Source organism: Panicum virgatum, chromosome 1K, assembly GCF_016808335.1.
Source record: "Panicum virgatum strain AP13 chromosome 1K, P.virgatum_v5, whole genome shotgun sequence".
In the NCBI taxonomy this organism is placed as follows: domain Eukaryota; kingdom Viridiplantae; phylum Streptophyta; class Magnoliopsida; order Poales; family Poaceae; genus Panicum; species Panicum virgatum.
The window spans coordinates 45,031,404-45,053,906 of NC_053136.1; the positions used below are offsets into that span (position 1 = coordinate 45,031,404).

A 22,503-nucleotide genomic window follows, 5' to 3' on the forward strand; every position below is an offset into this window, starting at 1 on the left:
GTCAGGTAGAGCAAGGGCAAACGTCAGAAGGAATATTTCTAGAGACCAAACATTCATAATGCGGAGATTTTTTTTTGGATTTCATGTTTGAAGTGGGAATTCCTAAAATGGTGATGGTTTGAACTGTGAAGTGTTATGGACTCATTTTGCCTTTCCCATACGGATACGGCCATAGACCTCCACATCCTGGATTTTCCAGCTATTTTGTCAGGATATCACCAAAATTATCTGTTCAGCTCCAGCCAACCACCGGCTGCCATACTGCAACAGCCACCGGCGGCCGCGCGGTCTCTCCATTGTTGCTCCACAGCTCCAATGCAGCAGTATTCGTACCTCCACTCCAAATCCCCACTCATTACCTCATCATCTTTTACAGAAGCAAAGCTTTCCACGCAGATTCCACGATTAAATTGGACGAACGTACAAACTAAAAACTCAAATCCCGGAGACGTGAGGTGGCAGGACTAATTTTAGTAAATCATGTGGCCGTCGCTACATAAGCCAGTCGCCCACGTCCAGCTGCGTCTCCTCCTCGCAGTCTCCGCCTGCTCCGGCCCTCTCCACTTCGGCAACACCAGCACAGTTGCGGCGGCGGTTACGACCCGAGGCCCGAGCCCAGGCAGGGGCGTCGCGACCACCGCGATGCCTTCGTCGTCCTCCTCGCCGCCGCCGCCGCCAGTCGAGGAGACGACCGCTGCCCCCGCCGCCGCCTCCCCCGCGGGTGGGTTCCGCCTCACCGAGCCCTCCTTCCTCGAGTCGCTGATGCCGAAGAAGGAGATCGGCGTCGACCGCTTCCTCGCCGCGCACCCCGAGTACGATGGGCGCGGCGCGCTCATCGCCATCTTCGGTGAGTGCCCCCTTCTTCCCCATTCTCCAACTAGTCAATGCGTAAAATTGCGTAGCGCTACCCCCTTATGGGTTGGCTGTAGTTGACTTTCACTTCACACGAGCCTGGAGGCTGGTGTTCGCGGACGCCGAGGTAGTAGGATTGAGGTGTTCGGTGCGACCTGTTGAGCTTAATTGTTTAAGTAGGCTTATACTAGGAATGCTGTGCTACTACCATACGGCATGTCGCCAACTGAAGGGTGGAGTTCACTAATGTTTGGTTCATAGCTTTGTTTGGGTCGCAGTGTTTAAGTAGGTGAAGTCACTGTTCTGTGTAGCTTGAGTTTTCTCTGTTAGTGCAGGTTTTTTTCGAATGTGGGTTAAACTAGTTAAGTCTTGTAGCCTCTCTGAATTTTATGGAGTCTATTTGAGTTTTCGACATTTGTGGTTTAAGCTAGTTTGTATAACGTGATATCTGTCGCGCATAGGCAATTCATTCTCTGTGGAAGTGTCAATTGAATTTTACAGGATATAATTCGGCATTTGTAGAACCCTGCTTGCGCTTAGGGGCGACTTCGCTTGCTTGTTGCACGGTTCAGATAAGGATTTATTTGTTTGCACATGTGTTTGTTTTACTAAAGAAACACAACCAAGTTTGTTAACATAAATAACCGTAGTTTGGTAATATCAAGATAAATAAGCATGGGAGGTATAGTTAGTCAGAGGCTGTTACATCCGCATTAGGTATTCCTCTGGAAAGTTTGTTGTTTAGGCAAGAACGAGTGCAGAGCATGGGCAGTTCGCATAGCTCGAGTCTTGTGTAGTTGAGTGATCTACGATGGATTTGATTTTGCAAGCAATTCTATACATTTGATAGGCTTTGATTCTCCTAGATGTGTTGTGCTGATGTGACTTGTAAACATGACAGATTCTGGAGTTGATCCAGCTGCTGCTGGGTTGCAGACTACTTCAGATGGAAAGCCTAAAATCCTTGACGTTATTGATTGGTACAGTCAGCACTTCCAGCATCTGCTTATCTGTTCTTGTCTTTTCATTTTTGATATGCCAACTTCTCTTGAATGATGTTCATCGATTCAAGATTTCAAGTACATTTATGCTCCAAAATGCAGCACTGGTAGTGGTGATGTTGACACATCCAAAGTGGTGAAAGCTGATGCTGATGGTGCTATTGTCGGTGCTTCAGGTTAGTCAAATTGTGTTTAGCTTCTGTGTTATTTTTTGTTCTTCTCAAAAGGTAGAATTTAAAAGCTCAACTTCTTCTTTTTGAAAAATGTATGGAATATGAACTACTTTTACTTTTTGTGACACTAGGCTATGGATGTTTTCATTTTCTGATGCTTTGTATAAATTCTTAAGGCATCATCTACCAGTCAAATTTTAGTTTACTACTGATTGAATGTTCCTTGTCTAGTCAAAGCTATGCTACCAATAGGATCCATATTCTGATTGGCTTTCTCCTGTTCTTCCCTGATATGCTAAGCTCTGTTTGCTCTCAGGTGCTCGTTTGGTTGTAAACTCCTCGTGGAAGAACCCTTCTCAAGAGTGGCATGTTGGCTGTAAATTAATATATGAACTGTTTACTGATACACTTACATCTCGATTGAAGGTAGCTTTCATTTTCAGTATCTGCATCCTAAATTTTTTATATTGAAGTTGAGGTATTAACATGGATTTACCCACTACAACTTCAGAAAGAAAGAAAGAAGAAATGGGATGAGGAAAACCAGGAAGCAATTTCTGATGCTCTGAAGCAGCTAAATGAATTTGAAAAGGTTTACGTCCATTCTGATTGCAGCACTGCCTATTTGCCTTTTTGTTGCTGTATGTAATGCATTCAGTTTGCGCTTTGCAGTTTAGACAAGTACTGCTGCCAGGATCATTGTTAATTATACATTCAGAAGTTCTCACCTTGGTGATAATGGCTGCAGAAACACACTAAGCCTGATGACGCCGCGCTGAAGAAGGCTCATGAAGACCTGCAAAGCAGACTTGATTACCTGAGGAAACAAGCTGAAGTAAGAAAAACACATATAATGCAAGGGGGTTTTTCTAGCTGACTTCGAGTGTAATGTGTTCCTTCTGTTTTTGTAGGGTTACGATGACAAGGGACCTGTGATTGATATTGTTGCATGGCATGATGGTGATGTATGGAGGGTTGCTGTTGATACCCAGACCCTTGAGGGTAACAATAATGGCGGAAAACTAGCAGACTTTGTTCCGTTGACAAACTACAGGTATGGTTAATTTTTTGTTATTGTGTTGTTAAGTAGATGCGGCAGTCCCTTACATGCACAGTTCTTGTTTCATTTCTTATCCTGGTTTTGTTTTATGCTAGTGTATAGCCCATGCTTAGCTGCATGTTTGTATGAAATGTATTCATTTATAACTGATTTGGGTGCTACAGAGTACTCTTTTCATGGTTATTTTACATGGTTCTGCAATGTTCACTATCTGAACAAAAAAAAAATCAATGAAAGAACATTAAGTATTCATATGATCGAATCTAATGGTTGATTTTCTCGTTTGTTCAATATATGACACTGCAATTATATAGTGCTGGTGTCATTGTGCGAATTCTGTATCTTAGGACTTAGGAGTCAGTTTTAGTGTAAAGAAGGTTTTTAGGGCACCTGATGTGCATGAATGCTTGTGTACCGGAATGTAAACTCTACTTGAGTCAGTTTTAGTGTAAAGAAGGTTTTTAGGGCACCTTATGTGCATGAATGCTTGTGTACCGGAATGTAAACTCTACTTGTTTCTAAGTCTTAACCAAAGATTTTTAACTCTATTGGTACCCCTTATTGTTGTCGGGGCTTCTGGCCATTTTATATTTATATAATGCAGTTTATATTTCTACTGTAGACTAGGCATTCAAACATAACTTTTGTCTTTGTTTTCACTTCTGTTTGGTACCCATTGATGTTCTTATATTAATCAATATGTTTCTGATATCATATGCATATCTGATCTACAATTTTTTTTTTGTGCAGGCTTGAACGGAAATATGCAATTTTTAGCAAATTAGATGCTTGCTCTTTTGTAGCAAACATTTATGATGACGGGAACCTCGTTAGTATAGTAACTGACTGCTCTCCACATGCTACTCACGTCGCAGGCATTGCTGCTGCATTTCATGCAGATGTACGTTACTTAATCATTGGCTTTTCATTATATGAAAATTGTAAAAGGCACTATTGTCTTGATATGTTCTTGCACAGGAACCTTTGCTGAATGGAGTTGCACCTGGAGCACAATTGATTTCCTGTAAGATTGGAGACACCAGCTTAGGATCAATGGAGACAGGAACAGGTCTGGTTAGGGCCTTGATAGCTGCTGTAGAGGTGATAACACTCCCTCCATTCTGTATGTCATTTATTGGTGTGAATTGCAAAATGGTTTTGCTTGTGGTCTACTGAACACTACCTTCGTAATGCATCCTGATGAAGTGCTTAATGGTTGAGGAATAACTATTCGACTAAAACATGCTCAGCACTCCATGGAAACTTAGAATTTTTTCCATGAACTGATTCCTTAATTTCTGACATCCAGCATAAGTGTGATTTGATTAATATGAGCTATGGAGAGCCTACCCTTCTTCCTGACTATGGAAGATTCATTGATCTTTCTAATGAGGTGAGATCCTTTACTGCATTGTTACTTCTTATCCATATTTATTCTTGAGTTCCAGTAATCTATCTTAGAATGCTTGTGGAAATGTTAGCTGAAGATCTATATTGTTTCACAGGTAGTGAACAAGCATCGTATTATATTTATTAGTAGTGCCGGAAACAATGGACCTGCTTTAAACACTGTTGGTGCTCCTGGTGGGACTAGTACAAGCATAATTGGTGTTGGTGCTTATGTTTCACCAGCTATGGCTGCTGGAGCTCACTGTGTTGTACAGCCACCAGTTGAGGGGATGGAATACACCTGGTATGTTATTAGTCTGTAGTTCTTTCATTGTATTTCATGATACACCTGGCCAACAATTTCATGTGACGTCATCTTATTATGATTGACAATATATATTATGCAATAAAAATGAATCTGTTACAACCATGGAATTTAAAATCAGGTGTGTTTGTTTGGGCTTAGCTTCTACTTCTCTTTGGAAGTAAACCAAAGCACAAATTCACGGCCTTTTTGAAAGTTAAAACAACCCATGTAAGTAGAAGCGAGCAGATTGTGGTTGTTATTTGAGGTAAATTTGGAGTTTTTGAATCCTTAACATAAATGTCTGGATTAAAAGATTTTAGGGTTCAGTATTTGAAGTTCAGAATTTGAATTTTGATATTTATAGTGCTTTGAATGCTTAATATCCAAAATTCAAACCTAGAAGTTTAGAATATTTGGAACCATATATAGGATAAAACTATAATGAAGGAAGGTATATGGCACTGGAATAGAATGTATTGATTATGGAGGGCAACAACCATGTACATATATAGGCAAGGAACCCTAGGATGGTTTATAGAAATAGCAGTGTAGGAGGAAAGTGATTGTGTGTATTCCTCCAAACCCTAGAAGGGTGGCATATATAGTTCCTATACATGGGCCTCTAGATGGGCCTCTATACATGAGCTCACATATACACCAACACCCCCCGCAGTCTGAACTAACGGCGCAGCGGTGTTCAAGACTGGACAACAAGAAAGCCAACACTCCCCCGCAGTCTGAACTACCGGCGCAGCGGTGTTCAAGACTGGACAAGAAGAGAGTACAAATAGAGTACAAAAGGGCAAATACCCCCCGCAGCCACAACTAGCCACCGGCTACGTTGAGACTGGAGCGAAACTCCGAGGAGGTCGAGGAGGGCAGTCCCTTGGTAAAGATGTCAACAAACTGGGAGGTAGTCGGGACGTGGAGTACCCGAACATCGCCGATGGCGACTCTGTCGCGCACGAAGTGTAGGTCGATCTCCACATGCTTCATCCGCTGATGCTGGACGGGGATGGCGGAGAGATACACGGCGCTGATGTTGTCGCAGTAGACGAGCGTGCTCTTGGCGAGCGGGCTGTGGAGCTCCGCCAAGAGCTGTTGTAGCCAGGACGCTTCCGCCACGCCGTTAGCGACAGCCTGGTACTCCGCCTCAGCACTGGAGCGGGAGACAACCGGCTGCCGCTTGGACGACCAGAAGACCAGGTTGCCGCCCAGGAAGACGGCGTAGCCGGAAGTGGAGCGACGAGTGTCCAGGCAGCCAGCCCAGTCAGCGTCGGTGTAGACCACCAGCTCAGCAGAGGACGAGAGGTGAAGCACCAGGCCGAGGTCCACAGTGCTACGGACGTAGCGGAGGAGACGCTTCAGCACAGCAAGATGTGACTCCCGGGGATCATGCATCTGGAGACAGACCTGCTGAACAACATAGGTGATGTCCGGCCTGGTGAAGGTGAGGTACTGCAAAGCGCTAGCCAGACTCCGGTAGGCAGTAGGATCAGCCATCGGATCACCCAGATCAGCAGACAGCTTCGCCTGAGTGTCGATAGGAGTGGAGCAAGGCTTGCAATCAGTCATCCCAGCCCGCTCCAGAATATCGAGTGCGTATTGCCGCTGGTGAAGGAGAAGGCCAGATGGACGAGGCTCAACAGTGACGCCCAAGAAGTGGTGGAGCTGACCCAGATCCTTCATAGCAAACTCCTGCTGCAGAGAGGAGATGACACTCTGAAGCAACTGCTGTCTGGAGGCTGTGAGCACAATGTCATCGACATAGAGCAGCAGATATGCAGTCTCATCTCCACGGCGGTAGATGAAGAGAGACGTATCAGACTTGGCCTCGGTGAACCCCAATGTCAGTAAGAACGTGGCGAACCGAGAGTACCAAGCCCGAGGAGCCTGCTTCAGACTATAGAGAGACTTGTTGAGTCGGCAGACCATATCCGGACGACTCGAGTCCACAAATCCCGCTGGCTGAGAGCAGTAGACAGTCTCTGACAGAGTACCGTGAAGAAAAGCATTCTTCACGTCCAGCTGGTGCACAGGCCAGGAGCGCAAGAGTGCAAGCGAGAGGACCGTGCGCACAGTAGCAGGCTTCACCATTGGGCTGAAGGTCTCATCATAGTCCACACTAGGTCGCTGAGTGAACCCCCGGAGAACCCAGCGAGCCTTGTAGCGCTCCAGTGTGCCATCAGCCCGACGCTTATGCGTCCAGATCCACTTGCCAGTCACCACATTACAACCAGATGGACGCGGCACGAGGTCCCACGTCTGGTTGGCAAGAAGAGCCGCGTACTCCTCTTCCATCGCGCGACGCCAGTGAGGATCCGCCAAGGCGTCGCGGACAGAGGAGGGTACCGGAGAGACCCGCGGCTCTCCCTCGGTGGCGGAGAAAGTCGCAGCCTGAGACGTCCTCCGCCGAGTCACCATGGGATGGATATGCCGAGGATCCCGATGGACGACGGGCTGGTGGTACACCGCCGGCTCGGCTCGAGAGGGAGCCGGTGGAGGCGGCGGCGGCGACGGCTCCGGTGGAGGCGTCGCAGGAGCCTTCGGAGCTGGAGGTGGCGCCAGTGTCGACACCGAACGACGCCGGTACACCTGCACCGACTCAGCGTACCGCGGCGGACGCCGGAAGGCCGAATCCTTTACAGTGAGGCCAGAAGAATCAAACTCGATGGAACAAGAATTGTCAGCTGTAAACTGACGAATGGAAAGAAGGTTATGAACCATCTGAGGAGCAACAAGGATATTGGGAAGACGAAAGGAGCCAGGAGCAGAACCCACGGCGGTGACAGGAAGGCAAGACCCGTCACCAACCATGATGGAAGAAGGACAAGAGGGGTGTGGGGGTCGGACAGAGGAGAGGATATCGGCATGTGGTGTGGTGTGGAAGGAGGCACCCGAGTCGGCGATCCACTCGATGCTGATCGGCGGTGTCCGCCCCATGGCGCTGAAGGACTGCGCCAGTGCGGCCTGGTCCCACCCTCCAGGCTAGGTCGGCTGCTGGCTGGGTGGGGTCCAGAATGGCGCGAACAGGGGGCAGCAGCGGCGAGCATGGCCGCCGGTTGGGGCCGAGGACGAGGGCTCCCCCCTGACCCTGAAACGGCCACATCAGGATGCGCCCTGGCCATGGGGCGCTGAAGGATGGCCAGGGCGTACCTCTAGGGCCAGGAGCAGGAGTGGGAGCCGGATTCGGGTCCGGAGTGCCCCGAGCACCACCACCTCGGCCCCTCCGCCGACGACGCCCTCGGCCGCCCCCATCCCTGGCCTGGCCGGTGAGAGGAGCACCAAGGAGGGGGTTGGGCGTGTGCAGGGGCGCGGTGCCAGGGTGGGATATATAGTTCCTATACATGGGCTTCTAGATGGGCCTCTATACATGGGCTCACATATACACCAACAAGCAGCAATCACTGGATCCTCGCCATACAAATGTAATCCTACCATAGCCTAGCACACAGCCACAGGGGCCGTCGGCGCCGGCCTGGGAAGGCCAGGCGCAAGCCCACCAAGAGTCCAGTCCAATAGGCCTAAAACACCTCTGCTAACATATAAGATAGATTTTTCAGTGTTACTTTTATATTTTTCCTGCCTTGATTTTTTTGCCCATGACTTGTTAGAGCAGCCACCTAATCTGGAGAATTTTCAACCCAAACAGACTGGACATCATTCTCTCTACTAAAATCTTACCGTCTATCTGGTTTATTCGTTAGGCAACATTTTTCTAGAGAGAATGAGTGCATACAAGTGAACAGTGAGGGGACAGTTTCATATACAAACTTTATGGGTGCAAGCAGATGGGAACGGGTGAGGAAACTCCTCAACCATTTCTATTTTCACATTTTGTGATAGGGACGGAAACAAAGATGGGAATGGCAGGAACAAAGCGAACATAGGGGATGCGGGAGTACGAAAATGAATGCCGGTTGCAGGTGGGAACACTAATTAAAATCGGGATAACCATTCATGACATGTCTTGAAAAACGCATAAACAGGAGAAATATATGTGTTTCCCACCTGAAAATGAGATTCCGCAAAAACAGGAGGAACAAAACCCCTCCCTTTTCACATCCAGTTCCTGGTGGGCTCTATCCCAGAATATGTAGGTGGGTAAATCTTGGTGATTGTAATTGGGTTCCACCAAATAAGATTCTTTTATGCAATCTTCTGCTTCTAATTAAGTTTTTGGCCTAGAAACCAAACTTTCAGCTTCATTCTAACATGTTACACGTGTAATTGCGTATCATATGCTATACTTGTCCCTGTGAAATATTATACTTGTCCTAGTGAAGGTAATTGTTAGAAGAAAAAATGCAAGGAAAAGGATGCCACATTGTTTTGTGGTATTGCTTCCGCTTGATCTTCATACTATACGTGGCATATTCTAGATTCTTTAATATGCTTGATTTCACATTTGGTTTAGTACAACCGTGCCTGTTTTTAGACAGTAACATTTGAATCTGTTATTGGAAATGTAAGGTCTAGCCGAGGCCCTACTGCTGATGGGGATCTTGGTGTCTCCATTAGTGCACCTGGTGGGGCAGTTGCTCCTGTACCAACTTGGACGCTTCAATCTCGCATGCTCATGAATGGCACTTCCATGGCATCTCCTTCTGCCTGTGGTGGGGTAGCTCTTCTTGTTAGTGGCATGAAGGTTTGTGTGGCCAATATTTTTTTGTTAATGCAATGCAATTAACCTTTTTTATGCTTGGTAAAGCAAGAGAAAACGGCACTAGTTCTTCTAATTTGGAATACATTTCAGGCTGAAGGCATTCCACTAAGCCCTTATTCTGTAAGAAAAGCAATTGAGAATACAGCTGCATCTATAAATCACGCACCTGAGGAGAAACTGACTACAGGAAATGGGCTTTTGCAAGTTGATAGGTTAGCTGCAGTTGTCTCTTCCATGTTATGCTCTGTGAGGAAGACTGTGATCTGATCGTGTTGGAATTTCAGCTGACATCATATTGTTTTGGCAGGGCTTTTGAATATGCACAGCAGGCTAAGAAGTTGCCACTTGTTTCTTATAGAATCTCAATCAATCAAGTGGGAAAGTCAAGTAAGTGCCCTATCTGTTTTTAGTATTTAATTTAATAAATATTCTTCCAAGTGTTCTTGGAATCTCGTTTGATCAAATCCTAAGATTCCCTTTCTTTTCATTTGAGTCATTTTTTTTTCTGATGAAAACTTCTTTAATTTGCACAATGTTTATGCTTTATTTTGAATTAGCATTTGTAGTAATGGAATGTTGCATGTGTATGTGTATACATGCTTGCATGTTTTTTTATTCTATATTGTTTCTAGTCTTGAATAATGATGCAATCTCAACACCTGTTGTGTTTTTATTGACATACAAGCTTAAAGATCTGTATCGATTATTGATGTTGAGTTGATATATTATGTAATGCATAGCATGACAGCATGTCTGCCTTGCAGTTCCAAAACTAAGAGGAATATACCTTCGTGGGAGTAATGCATGTCACCAATCAAGTGAGGTTAGTTCCTGCTAACCTGTTCAAGCCACCCTATCCTGCTTGTATTTTTTTCCAGACAAGAGGCTGGAGGTGCCAGCAGTGTCACTGACCAACAAAGATGGTGCTTTTATTTCTGTAATAGGGTAGTAGAAATTTTAAATGAATTTCCCCCATTTCCCCCTCTGTAGCCTGTAGGAGTAGGGCAGCACAAAAGAGTGATCTATACTAAAAGTTCCTATTATATTGATAACTAGAATCATGTTTCACTTTTCAGTGGACTGTTCAACTTGACCCTAAATTTCATGAGGATGCCAGTAACTTGGAGCAATTGGTTCCTTTTGAGGAGTACCTGCAGCTGCATTCAACTGATACCTCTGTTGTTCAAATTCCTGAATATATATTGGTGACAAACAATGGGCGCAGTTTCAAGTTGGTACCTTTTGTCTATGCGGCTAGATTATTTTATTTTTTCTTTTATTTGCCCAACTTTAATATTGTGTTTCTTCAATATTTGTTGAGATTTCCAGTTTATGCGAACATATACAAAAAAGTAATTATTGTTGTATATGTCATCTGGTCATGAGTGATGACGATACATGATTTTCTACTGGACAGTGGTTATTAGCTTAAATCACAAACTTTTATTGAAGTGATAGCATAGGGCATTTTAATGCATAAAAGCTCTTCTGTTGAAGCTAGATGTAGTTTCATATCAAACCATAAACTTTGTGAATGAACATATAATGTTTCAATTAGATTTGCACAATGTTAATAGTAAATCAGAATCATTTGATCAATATGTGCTGTAAATTCTATCACATGAAACTCTTCTCATTTGTTTTTGCATTGCTTTTTCGCAGCATTGTTGTCAATCCTGCTAATATCAGTAGTGGCCTTCACTATTATGAAGTTTATGGCATAGATTACAAAGCACCATGGCGTGGACCCATTTTCCGCGTGCCAATTACTGTAATAAAGCCTATTACTTTACTGGGAGAGCCACCATTATTGTCAATTTCAAATCTTCCGTTTAGATCTGGTAATAATTTTTGTCACTTTCTTACAAAATTTTTATTTTTGCTCAAATTGTATGTCCGCTTGTTTTTGGATGTACCAGATTATGTCTGTGTGCTTAAATTATTTTTGGATTCTCAAATCATTTTATTTTTGCTTATAAAGGTCTATGGAAATATTTACTTATTCAGCCAGTCACTTGCTAAACTGTGCAACCCCCAGATCTCTCTCACACAGTGTAATTTGTTCAGAAAAATAGTATTTTCATGAGTTTGGAGCTCTGGCTCATACTTTGTCTGTTCAATTTCTATCTATATAGTTTAGAGATTTAATTAACTCATCTATTTTGATTCAAAATAAATATAAGTTTGTATAAATATTTTCCCTTGCTTACAGGTCATATTGAAAGGAGATTTGTAGATGTGCCTTTCGGAGCTTCATGGGCAGAAGTTACCATGCGGACATCAGCTTTTGATACTCCAAGAAGGTTCTTTTTGGATACTGTTCAGGTATACTACATAAGTTATCTTGGTTCCTATCTCTAGATGCAATCTCTAACATCAAATATGTCAGATCTGTCCACTGAAGCGACCTATCAAATGGGAGGCTGTTGTTACTTTCTCTTCACCTTCTTCAAAGAATTTCAGTTTTCCTGTAGAAGGTGGTTTAACTTTGGAATTGTCCATAGCCCAGTTCTGGTCTAGCGGAATTGCTAGCCATGAACCTACTTGTGTTGATTTTGAGGTACTTTTATCTACACGAATACTGTTTGTTCCCCCTGATCAGCCTTAATCCTTACCTCCTAGATGGCTTTGTAAATTGTCTTGTGAGGCACTCGTTAATATCAGCTGTTTCCATGCTGAATATATTCATTTCAAATTGCAGGTTGTGTTCCATGGAATATGCATTGATCAGAAAGTAATTGCCCTTGATGGCAGCGAGTCACCCTTGCGTATAGTTGCTAGATCACTTCTAGCATCAGAGAAGCTTGCTCCTGTTGCCACCCTGAACAAGGCAAGTTGATATTTGTAGAAGCCTGTGAATAGTTTCAGTTATTTTTCCATAATTGATTTTTAAGCTTGCAGATCAAGACACCTTATCGACCTGTGGAGTGTAGTCTTTCTTCACTTCCCACTGACCGTGATAGATTACCCTCTGGCAAGCAAATTATTGCACTGACCTTAATGTGAGTTCATATTTGCTTCTGACATACCTATACATTCTTGTCAGGACCTTTTGCTTTCATTTTCTTTGTCTCACTGGATTTCTGCAGTTACAAGTTCAAACTAGAGGACAGTGCTGAAGTAAAGCCCCATGTGCCGCTACTTAACAACAGAATATATGACAACAAGTTTGAGTCTCAGTTTTATAGAATCTCAGATTCAAACAAGGTGCGTTTGTTTTCCTTTCAGAAAATTGTTTCTTTAAATTATTTGTTCCGCTTCAGTGGTGGTGAATTAGATGTTCTCTCTTTCTGTTGACTATTTCTCTGGTATTTATTAAAACATTCTCATATTTTCCCTGATCTGCATGGATGTACCTGTAAAATTATCTGAGTTTAGAATTTGTATTTTCACTCTTCTTAAAAATACAACTTTATTAATATGCGAGATAAATTGTAGAAGTATCTAGTTTGTCAGTTAAATCCGGTGTAGGGTCAATTTTCCCCACAGAACTGGGGCTATGCACATAGGGAGCAGAAAATTGACATTGCTATGATTTGTTGAAGTCACTCCTTTGACTTTTTAGTTCAACCAACATATCTGATATTGCCTTACTTAGAATGTGCTCTTTGTGTTAAGTAGCGTGTTTACTCTTCTGGCGATGTCTACCCTAGTTATGTCAAACTTTCAAAAGGCGAATACACACTGCAACTGTACATAAGGTAAATCTCTCCCACCTACTTAAGTATCTCTGTATGCATTTTCATATTTGTTTGGCCTCATTTGTTTTTAATAGTATTGAAATGTGTTGATTGTACGTTGGTTAACATAGAGAAACTTATTATGACCTCTGTGCCTATGCACAACTACTCATACCAAGAGTTTTGATACATTATTGTACCTTGAATACTTCAGCTACAACAACCTATGTATCGACACATCGATTATTTGACACAGATCTCTATACCATCGATTAGTCATGTCTGACTCTATACCATCGGATTTCAAATCTCTTCACACCATACTATTGCTAGATATCCTTTCATATCTGGATGGTTCTGATTGAAAGTGGAGTTATCAGTTATCCAACAGAAAATCATGAGTTAGGAGCTTCCCTGATGGCATGCACTGGATTTATGACTATAGAAAAAACAAAAGATTATTCCTAACTAAAGCTTTCTATTACTTGCATGCAACTCTCTTGTTTTTCTTGCTATACATCTTTAGATCCTTCGTCAAAAGAAAAATGCCGTCAGGGTGCAAACTTGACTAGTGTTGACACTGATAAGAATACAAGAGATGACTCTTTAATTAGATTAGCAAAAAACAGGATTAATCTTATGTCTTCTTACCTATAGTAAAAGGATAGGTTATGCATTATTATCATGCTCTTTTTGTTCTTAGTTACTAAATATTAACCTTTATGTTTTGGTTGTGGTTTAAATACACTTCGAGAAAAAAAAAATACACTACACTCTTTTTGCATCATATGGCAGTACATGGGAATCCTTTTCATTGTATGTTTGCAGGCTTATCATACTCAGATGTTGTAAACCATGTTATGTATCATGAATTCATGATCTCTGGTTTATTTCATAATATATCTGATGGTGTAGGCATGAGAATGTGCAATTCTTGGAGAAACTCAAGCAATTGGTTCTATTTATTGAGAGGAAACTAGATAAAAAGGTATCCCATCTAATACTGGTGTTTTGCATTTCGAATAGTGATTTACCAACAATATGACTGATGTAGATGTTACGACCTTATTGCAGGATTTCATTCCATTGAGTTTTTACTCTGAACCTGATGGCCCTATAGTTGGAAGTGGCACTTTCAAATCCACAATTTTAGTTCCAGGGTATTTCATACTCAAATGTTTGCTATTTTCTTACTATAATAGCACTTTGTTACAACATTTCTTTACATTTTCAGAGAACCTGAAGCATTCTATGTGGGTCCTCCATCTAGAGAACAACTCCCAAAGGCATATATCCTCTTGATTTATATTTTGGTTAGATATAAATACTATCCCCCAAAAGCATGCTCTTGACTTTGTTGCCCTGCAGAATGCTCCACCTGGAGCTGTTTTGGTCGGGTCCATAACCTATGGTACTGTAAGCACATTTAACAAGACAGATGGACAAAAACAGCATGATCCAGTATCTTATCATATCTCATATATCATTCCACCCTCAAAGGTTAGTAACTCCAAATCAAGTTGCCACCTCTCTATTTTCTACCATCGTTGCTGTTATGATGATTCTGTAGGAAAGGTAGGATACGTATAATGTGGTCGATTGTATTGCAATGAGCCCCTTGGGCGGTATATATAGGAGTACAAGGCTTGGAGGACAAGACACCTCCCCTAGAGATAAGGAAGGCTATCACGGGATTACATCAATCCTAAACTACCATATCTGGAGTTGCCTAATATACTCTAACATCCCCCCGCAGTCGTAGCGGTAGCAACACGAACGGTCAGACTGGAGAACAATGGAGACGTATCCCCCCTGCAGTCGGAACGTCGGTGCGAAAGCTTTGACTGGAGACTCATGCAGATGATAGCCCTTTAGTGCCGTAGTAGCCGAAGTCGAGGTGGACGTGGTCGAAGCCATGGAGGAGGCGCGGGTCGAAGCGTCGTCGAGATGCTCGAGTTCACAAACTCAGCAGCTTCTTGCCGAAGACAACAGCAGGACGGTGCGGCGGATGACGATGGTAGACGGCGCGGTTTGCGACTTAGGTCACGCTCAGGACAGGGGTGGCGACGGCGCAGGTTGCAGCAAGTGTCGCGTTCAGATCAGGGGTGGCGACGATGTCTTCCTTCAGGAACATCGGCAGCGATGTCCGCGTGAGAACGGCTGGAGGCGCGGAGGCGGATCGAGCGCCTGCTTGACGAAGACCGGCGGCGAGTGGCGCCACCGCCTGAAAAGGCGACGACACCGGTAGGGTGACTTGATCACGAACGTCGTCTCTGCAGCCTGGTGGGCGTAGCGACAACCTCATCCTTCGGGAGTGTCGACGATGAACGGCGACGAACGGCAGGGCGATGCAAACCCGATCTCTGATCGGGAAAAAAAGAACAGCAGCAGAGGACCACGGGTACAATCTCGGGTGCACATACTGTTTCCCTCCCCTCCCTTATCTCTTCCCGAGCGTGGTGAGCCATGTGCACGGAAAAAAAGAAAGGGCGGAGAGAGGAGCCTGCAGAGACCCAATCCGATGGGCGGAGAGAGGAGCCTGCAGGTGCAATCCGAGCGGCGCCTCTGTTCGGCGCCGAGCACAGGGCCGGTGAGGGGAGGGCGGAGGCCCCCACGGCGCTGCAACCCGCCGGCGACGACGGTGGAGCGGCGCAAGGGCGTGGTGGACGGGCATGGCGAGGAATCCCCGCAGAGACCCGTCCAGCGGTGGATCTCGTCGTGAGTGGCGGACGTATGAAGACGGCGCGACGACGTGGCTCGACCTCATGCCCCCCGGTGGCGCGGCAGCACAACGCCACCACATGCTTCCTCCGCTGCTGCGCGACCGCGCCCGAGGCAGCTGTGGTGGCGGCACAGGAGGAGAGGGGCGGCACTAGGCCAGATGCGCGGGAGGGGGCGACGGGGACGGTGGAGCCAGCCCGACGAGATCCAGGCGACCATGGGAGGTGAGTCCCTCTGCTGCTTGACGACGGCAGGCACAGCGGATCAGAGGGATCCGCCAGGCATCCTAGGAGGGCGCTGCCCCCGGTGGAGATCGATCTCCCCGGGGGCTGCGCGCGGCGGCGGCGGCGACGGCTGCGGAAGCGGAAGCTTAGATCGAAACCCTAACTCGTGATACCATGTAGGAAAGGTAGGATACGTATAATGTGGGTGATTGTATTGCAATGAGCCCCTTGGGCGGTATATATAGGAGTACAAGGCTTGGAGGACAAGGCACCTCCCCTAGAGATAAGGAAGGCTATCACGGGATTACATCAATCATAAACTACCATATCTGGAGTTGCCTAATATACTCTAACAGATTCTTTCTAGGACCATAAAGTCTTGATACTTTTTGTGTGCACATTTGTGCTCTATTATTTGCCTCATATGTGAAATTGTATTTTGTTTCATCCATTCATTGTTCAGCGTATTCAATATGATTATGTTATCGCAGGTTAATGATGATAAAGAAAAGTTGGTTTCAGTTGGAACAAAGACAATATCTGAGCAGTTAGCTGAGGAGGTCGGTCCCCACTTTAACATGATAAATTTGTGGTGTCTTTTAGATTAATAATAATTAATTCAAACTCCTGGGAAGTAATACAATCCTTACAATTTATTGCATGTCTAGGTCCGGGACACCAAGATAAAGTTTCTTTCTAGCCTCAAGCAAGAAACTGAGGAGGACAAGTCTGCCTGGTCTGAGCTTGTTGCATCTCTGAAGGTAGGCGTTGACATACAATTCTTATTAACAATTTACCTTCTGATTAGTTGTAGTCAGAAAGATCAAATGGTATGATATCTACATTGTGCAAATAAAATCACTTGTCTAATATTCTGTTAACTATGTGTCAACTCTCCTTTTTAGTTGAAACTTTAGGCAATCTTGTAAGCAAGGATGGTTATTTCCTTTTGTGATGTTTATGTAGGATCCTCAAATGTAATTACTGCTGAATTATTCATCCTTCTTCAGATTTTATTATTTTAGTTTACATATTTTACACATCATGTTAACATAAATTTGGAGGGCTATGTGAATCTGATTTGGGCCACTTCCAAATTGATCTGATTTGTCAATGGAATCATAAATTGGCACCTTTTCACAGTCATAAAAGGCTATAAATCTATAGAAAAACTCAAGATGTGCCATTTTTCATGTTGTAAAAATCATTGATCTGATTTGTTTCGATTCACATGGCTTCCATGAGAAGTCTCTTTTATTCTAAGTTGTACCGTAGAACACTACAAAAATCATTCTGTTGATTGATCTAACCAGCAGTCCAATTGGCCAAGTAATAGTTTTTTTCTCGAAAGACGCAGGAGAACTGTGCTTCATTATATTAAGAAGAAGAGAGGGAAAAATTCCCCAAAAAAAAATACAAGAGAAACACACTCAGCTCAACCAGACACACCACCACACGCAACTTAGCACCCACTCACTCACACACACACCCACTAAACCCCAGGATTCCAAAGAAACAGACTCGCCCGTGACAGGAAAGGACAACCTAAATGGCCAAGTAATAATAGTTAGATTCAGTTTCCTGTGGAACTGTTCTTCTCCAAATATATTTTTGTTCCCTACGTAATTTCACTTTCAACTTAAATAAACATATAGATTGGAACATCTGATGCATACTTGATCAGTTGGTGTCCTATATCATGCGAAGTATCTTACTGACAGTTTACTTCCTTTTTGGTAAGGTTGTGTACTTGTACAGAATTGCTATGCACTACTTCTAGCCTTGGTTGATATTGCATATTAGTTATTATGATTAGATGGGAAATAAAATACTTTACTTATTTTCAATCCAAAAAAGTTAATGTATCAATTTTCTCTTGTCAGAATCGTAAACTGTGCATAGTTATATTGTACTTATTAGTTTTGTTTTTGTAATGCCAACTAACCTAACCTTTCATGGCATGTTGCAGTCAGAATATCCAAAATATACACCTTTGCTTGCTAAGATTTTGGAATGCGTACTCCAGAAGGCAACCTATGATGATAAGATTGGCCATGAAAAAGAGGTAACTACTAACTAATGTTCCTTTTCATTTAATGGTGATCTGCATCCTTTTTTTTCAGAATGTGCCATGCATCTTATGTCTAGTTTCTGAACTTAACAAAGTTTAAACAAATTTACAAATTTGATGTACTCATATGAAACTATGATCCTTGTTTAATACTATCTACCATCTCTATGTTTGGTGCAAACCATTTGGATAATGCCTTTTGAAACTCATTACTAGCTGTAAGACATCAGACCGCTATTCCTAAACTGGAGAATATATTTTTCCAAGGAAAAATATCTGCAACTGCATGGGATGAGATCTGTGTTAGAATTCTCCGTTTCTTCTTGGCTTAGATCACCAGTACTGTTGTTCGTGCTTCTTGTTTTTTGCTTTACTCTATTATGAAGTGACCTTGGCTCCCTTGGCTTTTGCATAGCTCGTTTTCTTTATTTTATATCTTTCATATATATGTATGCAGCAGTAAGGGCTTCCCCTACTGTTTCACTCAGCCAAAAACAAAAACTCACTAGTCTACTACCTCTGTTTTTTCACTTTGTAATTTTGGTGTTCAGGTTATTGCTGCAGCTGATGAGGTTGTGGACAGTATTGATAAAGAGGAACTGGCAAAGTATTTATCTCTAAATTCAGATCCTGAAGATGAAGAAGCACAGGTGATTGGATAAGTACTTTGTTTTGTTCCTTTTTAGTGGAAATGTACCAGCTCCTTCTGAATGCTGACTACCTGAAATATTTTACTCCATGATAGAAATTTAAGAAAAAAATGGAAGAAAGACGGGATCAGTTGGCTGATGCACTATACCAAAAGGGTCTTGCATTGGCAGAGATTGAATCATTAAAGGTGCAGCATCTTACTTTTCATTTCATGATTCGTTTGCCTAAATGTTTTTTTTTTAGTTTTTGTTACTCATGATGTCAAAACCTAGAGCTTAGATCTGCATCTTGCTCATTATTGTTCTACTTTTAATCACTATTTCCTGAAATTCTAAATGTTGGAAACCTTATATCAACATTGCAAAGTATAACACTATTAGTTTTTCAATGTTTTTGCTCAGCGAATATGTGGGTTTTTTTAATGCTTTGTCCATTTGGTACTCTAATTTCTTGTTCTTGGTGTAATCTTTTTTCAACTGAATTTTCAAAACCATGCATTTATGTCAGAATTCATGTCCTTGTTTTGTGACAGTCCGATGAATCAATTGAGGCATCTGCTAAAGATATTTTTGAGGAGAATTACAAAGAATTGATTAAATGGGTTGATGCCAAATCTGGTAAATATGGCACTCTGAGTGTCTTGCGTGAAAGACGCTGTGGAAGACCTGGGACAGCATTGAAGGTATGTTCTGCCTACCAATTTCCTACTATTTGAAAGTGCAGTCATATAATCTTCATGAATATAATTAGAGGATATCATGGGTAGGAATTGCAGAATGATATATTTTTATTGGTAACCATGTTTAATGATAGTATACGACTATATTCTAGTTATTGTTTAATTGGATGCTTGCCGAGTTCAAGCGAAAACTTGTAGATATTGCAGAAAAAGACTTATCTGTAAGTAAACCATAATCTAGTGTTTGCCGTTCCTGTAGTTCCTGCACATCTTCTGCATATTTAAGCTAGTACATGGGCTAGGAGCAGTAAAAAAGTGATCCCTCAATTTATTTTCATTGGACAACACATTTGTTACTGTTACTAGAAGTGATGAAATTTTAGGTTTATTCCTTGGAAAACAAAACTTTGTTCCCTTGCGTTGGTCTCAAGTCTGAGCTGACTGGTCGTGTCATGCATACTTTTATTAGTCTTACAAAATGTATGATAGTCAATATTTTTCTGTTTTGATCTACTTTTAATCTGAGTAGAATTTCTACATTGGATTTATATCAATTATCAGTTTATCACTACGACAACCATAGTTAAGTTAGTGGTTGCAGTTGCAAGGGAACGACAGAGTGATGAAACTTAATATAAAATTTTCAGACAAAGTCAATAAATCTGAAGTACCCTGAAAGTTTTGGCGCCATAATTTTCTACTATTGTAAAGTCTTTTTTAACTTTTCTACCATTGTTGCCCCTTAGTTTTTCTTTCTTTTGATTTTCATCACTAAGCTTGCACTAATGTTAGCTATTTTCATTATGGACAGGTTCTAAACGACTTGATTCAAAATGAATCTGAACCGAAGAAAAAGCTCTATGATTTGAAGATCCGGTTGATTGAGGAAATTGGATGGAACCATGTTTCAACGTATGAGAAGCAATGGATGCAAGTCCGCTTTCCCCCAACTCTGCCTCCGTTCTGATTGTCAACCCATATCTTTACTACCATTCTCTAGCACCAGTGGGCTCAGTAGTTGTCATTGTTACGTCAGTTCATTGTTTCGATGGTCATTTGCTTACTTGGCATTATGTTTCCCTTAAGTATTAATATAAAAAAGGCATCTAGGCAAGCTACTGGACGTATGTGGGCATGTGGCATTTCCATTTTTGCTTTTGGGCATCTTTCGTGCACTCCAGACTTTTTAAGATCCAGGTGGTCGATTGCATAGGATCGCAAAGTTTGGACCGTGGCACCATCTATATAGTTTTGTTTATATATAAAAAAGAGAGATTGCGGTGTGCACAGAGCATCTGTGGAACTGACGTAGCCATGGCCGTCGTTAGTTGGTAGCCTTGGAAGGTCAGTTGCGGCAAAACTCTCCGGTGTCCAGTTAGGGTACATTGACAGTACCCGGAGTTGCTCTCAAATGTGGCACAATTGCACAAAGCAGAAATAGCCACACGTACTTACCTGTTTTAAGTCCTTGTGATCCGAGGGCGCGACAGACAGGCACTAATAACTGATTAACACATCGAAAGATGCAAGAGAAAACGTCTAAAAATATTATTATCGTTCCTAGAAATGTTATGTCCATCAATAACACAATTGTTTTGTTCTACTAGTATCGTTATATATGACGATGCATTAGTTCGACGTTGGTACTAACACGCTCGTCTGCGCCAGATCAACTGTAAGGATATGTTTCAAAACTAGGTTTGTTGCATCCAAATACCAGAGCATATATTTTGTAAAACCATGATATTAATCCAAAACTCAGGAATACTTTGCAACTCTAAAGTTGCCCGAGTTTCGTAAATTATTTCTTGACTTGTGCATCCGTGGGCCAGCAGTGTGCAATATTCACGCAAGAATTTCCGTGCGACATTAACAATTACAGAGCGAATAAAGTAGCAATCAGAACCAAACGGCCAAGGGCCAACTGAACTCCCATACCAACAGCTAAAACTTCGGTCTTGAAGAAAGTGCTGAGTTTGAAATTTTCTGCAGTTCTTAGGAGCAGGCTTACAAAAGCCTAGATGCTTACCCGGCCGCAATCTAACTAAAACTATCCCTACGCTTGGCAGGGCTGTCTCTACCCTGACCGCTTCTACATTTCCTTGTGTGCTAACTTTTTCTTCTTCATCATGCGCTCGCGCCTCTCTTCTTCCTGGATCAGGAGGAGCTGCTCCTGGTCCTCTTTCCTTGCAAGTGCTGCGCTGAATGATCAATAAAAACAATCAGCTACTAAGCAACTTTAAATTAACCTAAGGTACTGTTGCAGACATTACATTTTAAGTTTTGAGTTATGTAACTGAAGTAAAAATAGTTTCTTATATGTGAACAGAGCTGAAATTAAAAATAACCAATTACCTTCTCTCTTCCTTCTCAATGCTAGCAAAATCAGTTTCCATGTTACGATCATCTTCATCTTCATCTTCATCTATATACTTTTCAGGATCATAGCGGCACATGAAGCCAAGCACCATATCAGTACCCAAAATTCACAATGTGGAATGCTTCTACTGATGTACTGTTTTTGTGACCAGGTGGCTTGTATATAACATAATAGTAATTAACCCTAACCATGGAGGCCACCAAATGAAAGAGCACAGCAATACCAACAATACATACTGAAAACCATACTTCAAAATTTTTCTGATCATCGATGAATATTTTCCCATTCCATCATCGGATTTTCTTTTCACGGCACGCTTATCCATTGGACGACATACCTGCAAACGTAGAAGAATGTTAGTGCTCAATGAATGTTTTGTACTAATAAGAAAAACGTGTTTTTGCATAGAATGAATACAGTACAGAGCTGTGTAGCTAACAGTTTGTTACCTTGAGTTTCAAGCCAGGATCGAGCTGTTTTTTTCCCGATTGCAATCCTCCATGGATTTGAGCCGAACCAATACGCTGACGTTGTACCGATCCATCAGGCCTACCTTTCAAGGATAGCTGATGGCGATTGCCTTGTAGCCTCGGACTCTGCAATTGTTGCTGCATCCTATGGACCTGTGACGTATGCTGCTGCTGCCTCT

At 42.7% G+C, this 22,503-nt stretch overlaps 1 protein-coding gene across 1 annotated transcript; it reads left to right on the forward strand.

Annotated features, from left to right (window-relative positions):
• Positions 1–322: 322 nt before the first annotated feature.
• Positions 323–20,624, forward strand: LOC120711844 (tripeptidyl-peptidase 2-like). The gene is made up of 34 exons (XM_039997506.1): positions 323–847; positions 1,754–1,832; positions 1,956–2,029; positions 2,343–2,452; positions 2,538–2,618; positions 2,775–2,861; positions 2,938–3,080; positions 3,837–3,987; positions 4,065–4,187; positions 4,396–4,479; positions 4,592–4,779; positions 9,256–9,430; positions 9,539–9,660; positions 9,756–9,835; positions 10,213–10,271; positions 10,525–10,679; positions 11,111–11,289; positions 11,661–11,773; positions 11,838–12,008; positions 12,150–12,278; positions 12,350–12,450; positions 12,538–12,655; positions 13,070–13,149; positions 14,044–14,116; positions 14,203–14,288; positions 14,363–14,414; positions 14,497–14,628; positions 16,565–16,633; positions 16,742–16,834; positions 18,043–18,138; positions 18,696–18,794; positions 18,890–18,982; positions 19,328–19,477; positions 20,286–20,624. Exons 1-34 carry the CDS (start codon positions 481–483, stop codon positions 20,439–20,441), a joined length of 4,068 nt encoding a protein of 1,355 aa, XP_039853440.1. The 5' UTR covers positions 323–480; the 3' UTR covers positions 20,442–20,624.
• Positions 20,625–22,503: the final 1,879 nt, after the last annotated feature.

Coding starts and splice junctions, on each gene's coding strand:
- LOC120711844 (XM_039997506.1), top strand. CDS start 481: ATGTGGCCGTCGCTACATAAGCCAGTCGCCCACGTCCAGCTGCGTCTC. Junction 4,780..9,255: donor GAGGGGATGGAATACACCTG/GTATGTTATTAG, acceptor TGGAAATGTAAG/GTCTAGCCGAGGCCCTACTG. Junction 14,289..14,362: donor TCCACAATTTTAGTTCCAGG/GTATTTCATACT, acceptor TTACATTTTCAG/AGAACCTGAAGCATTCTATG.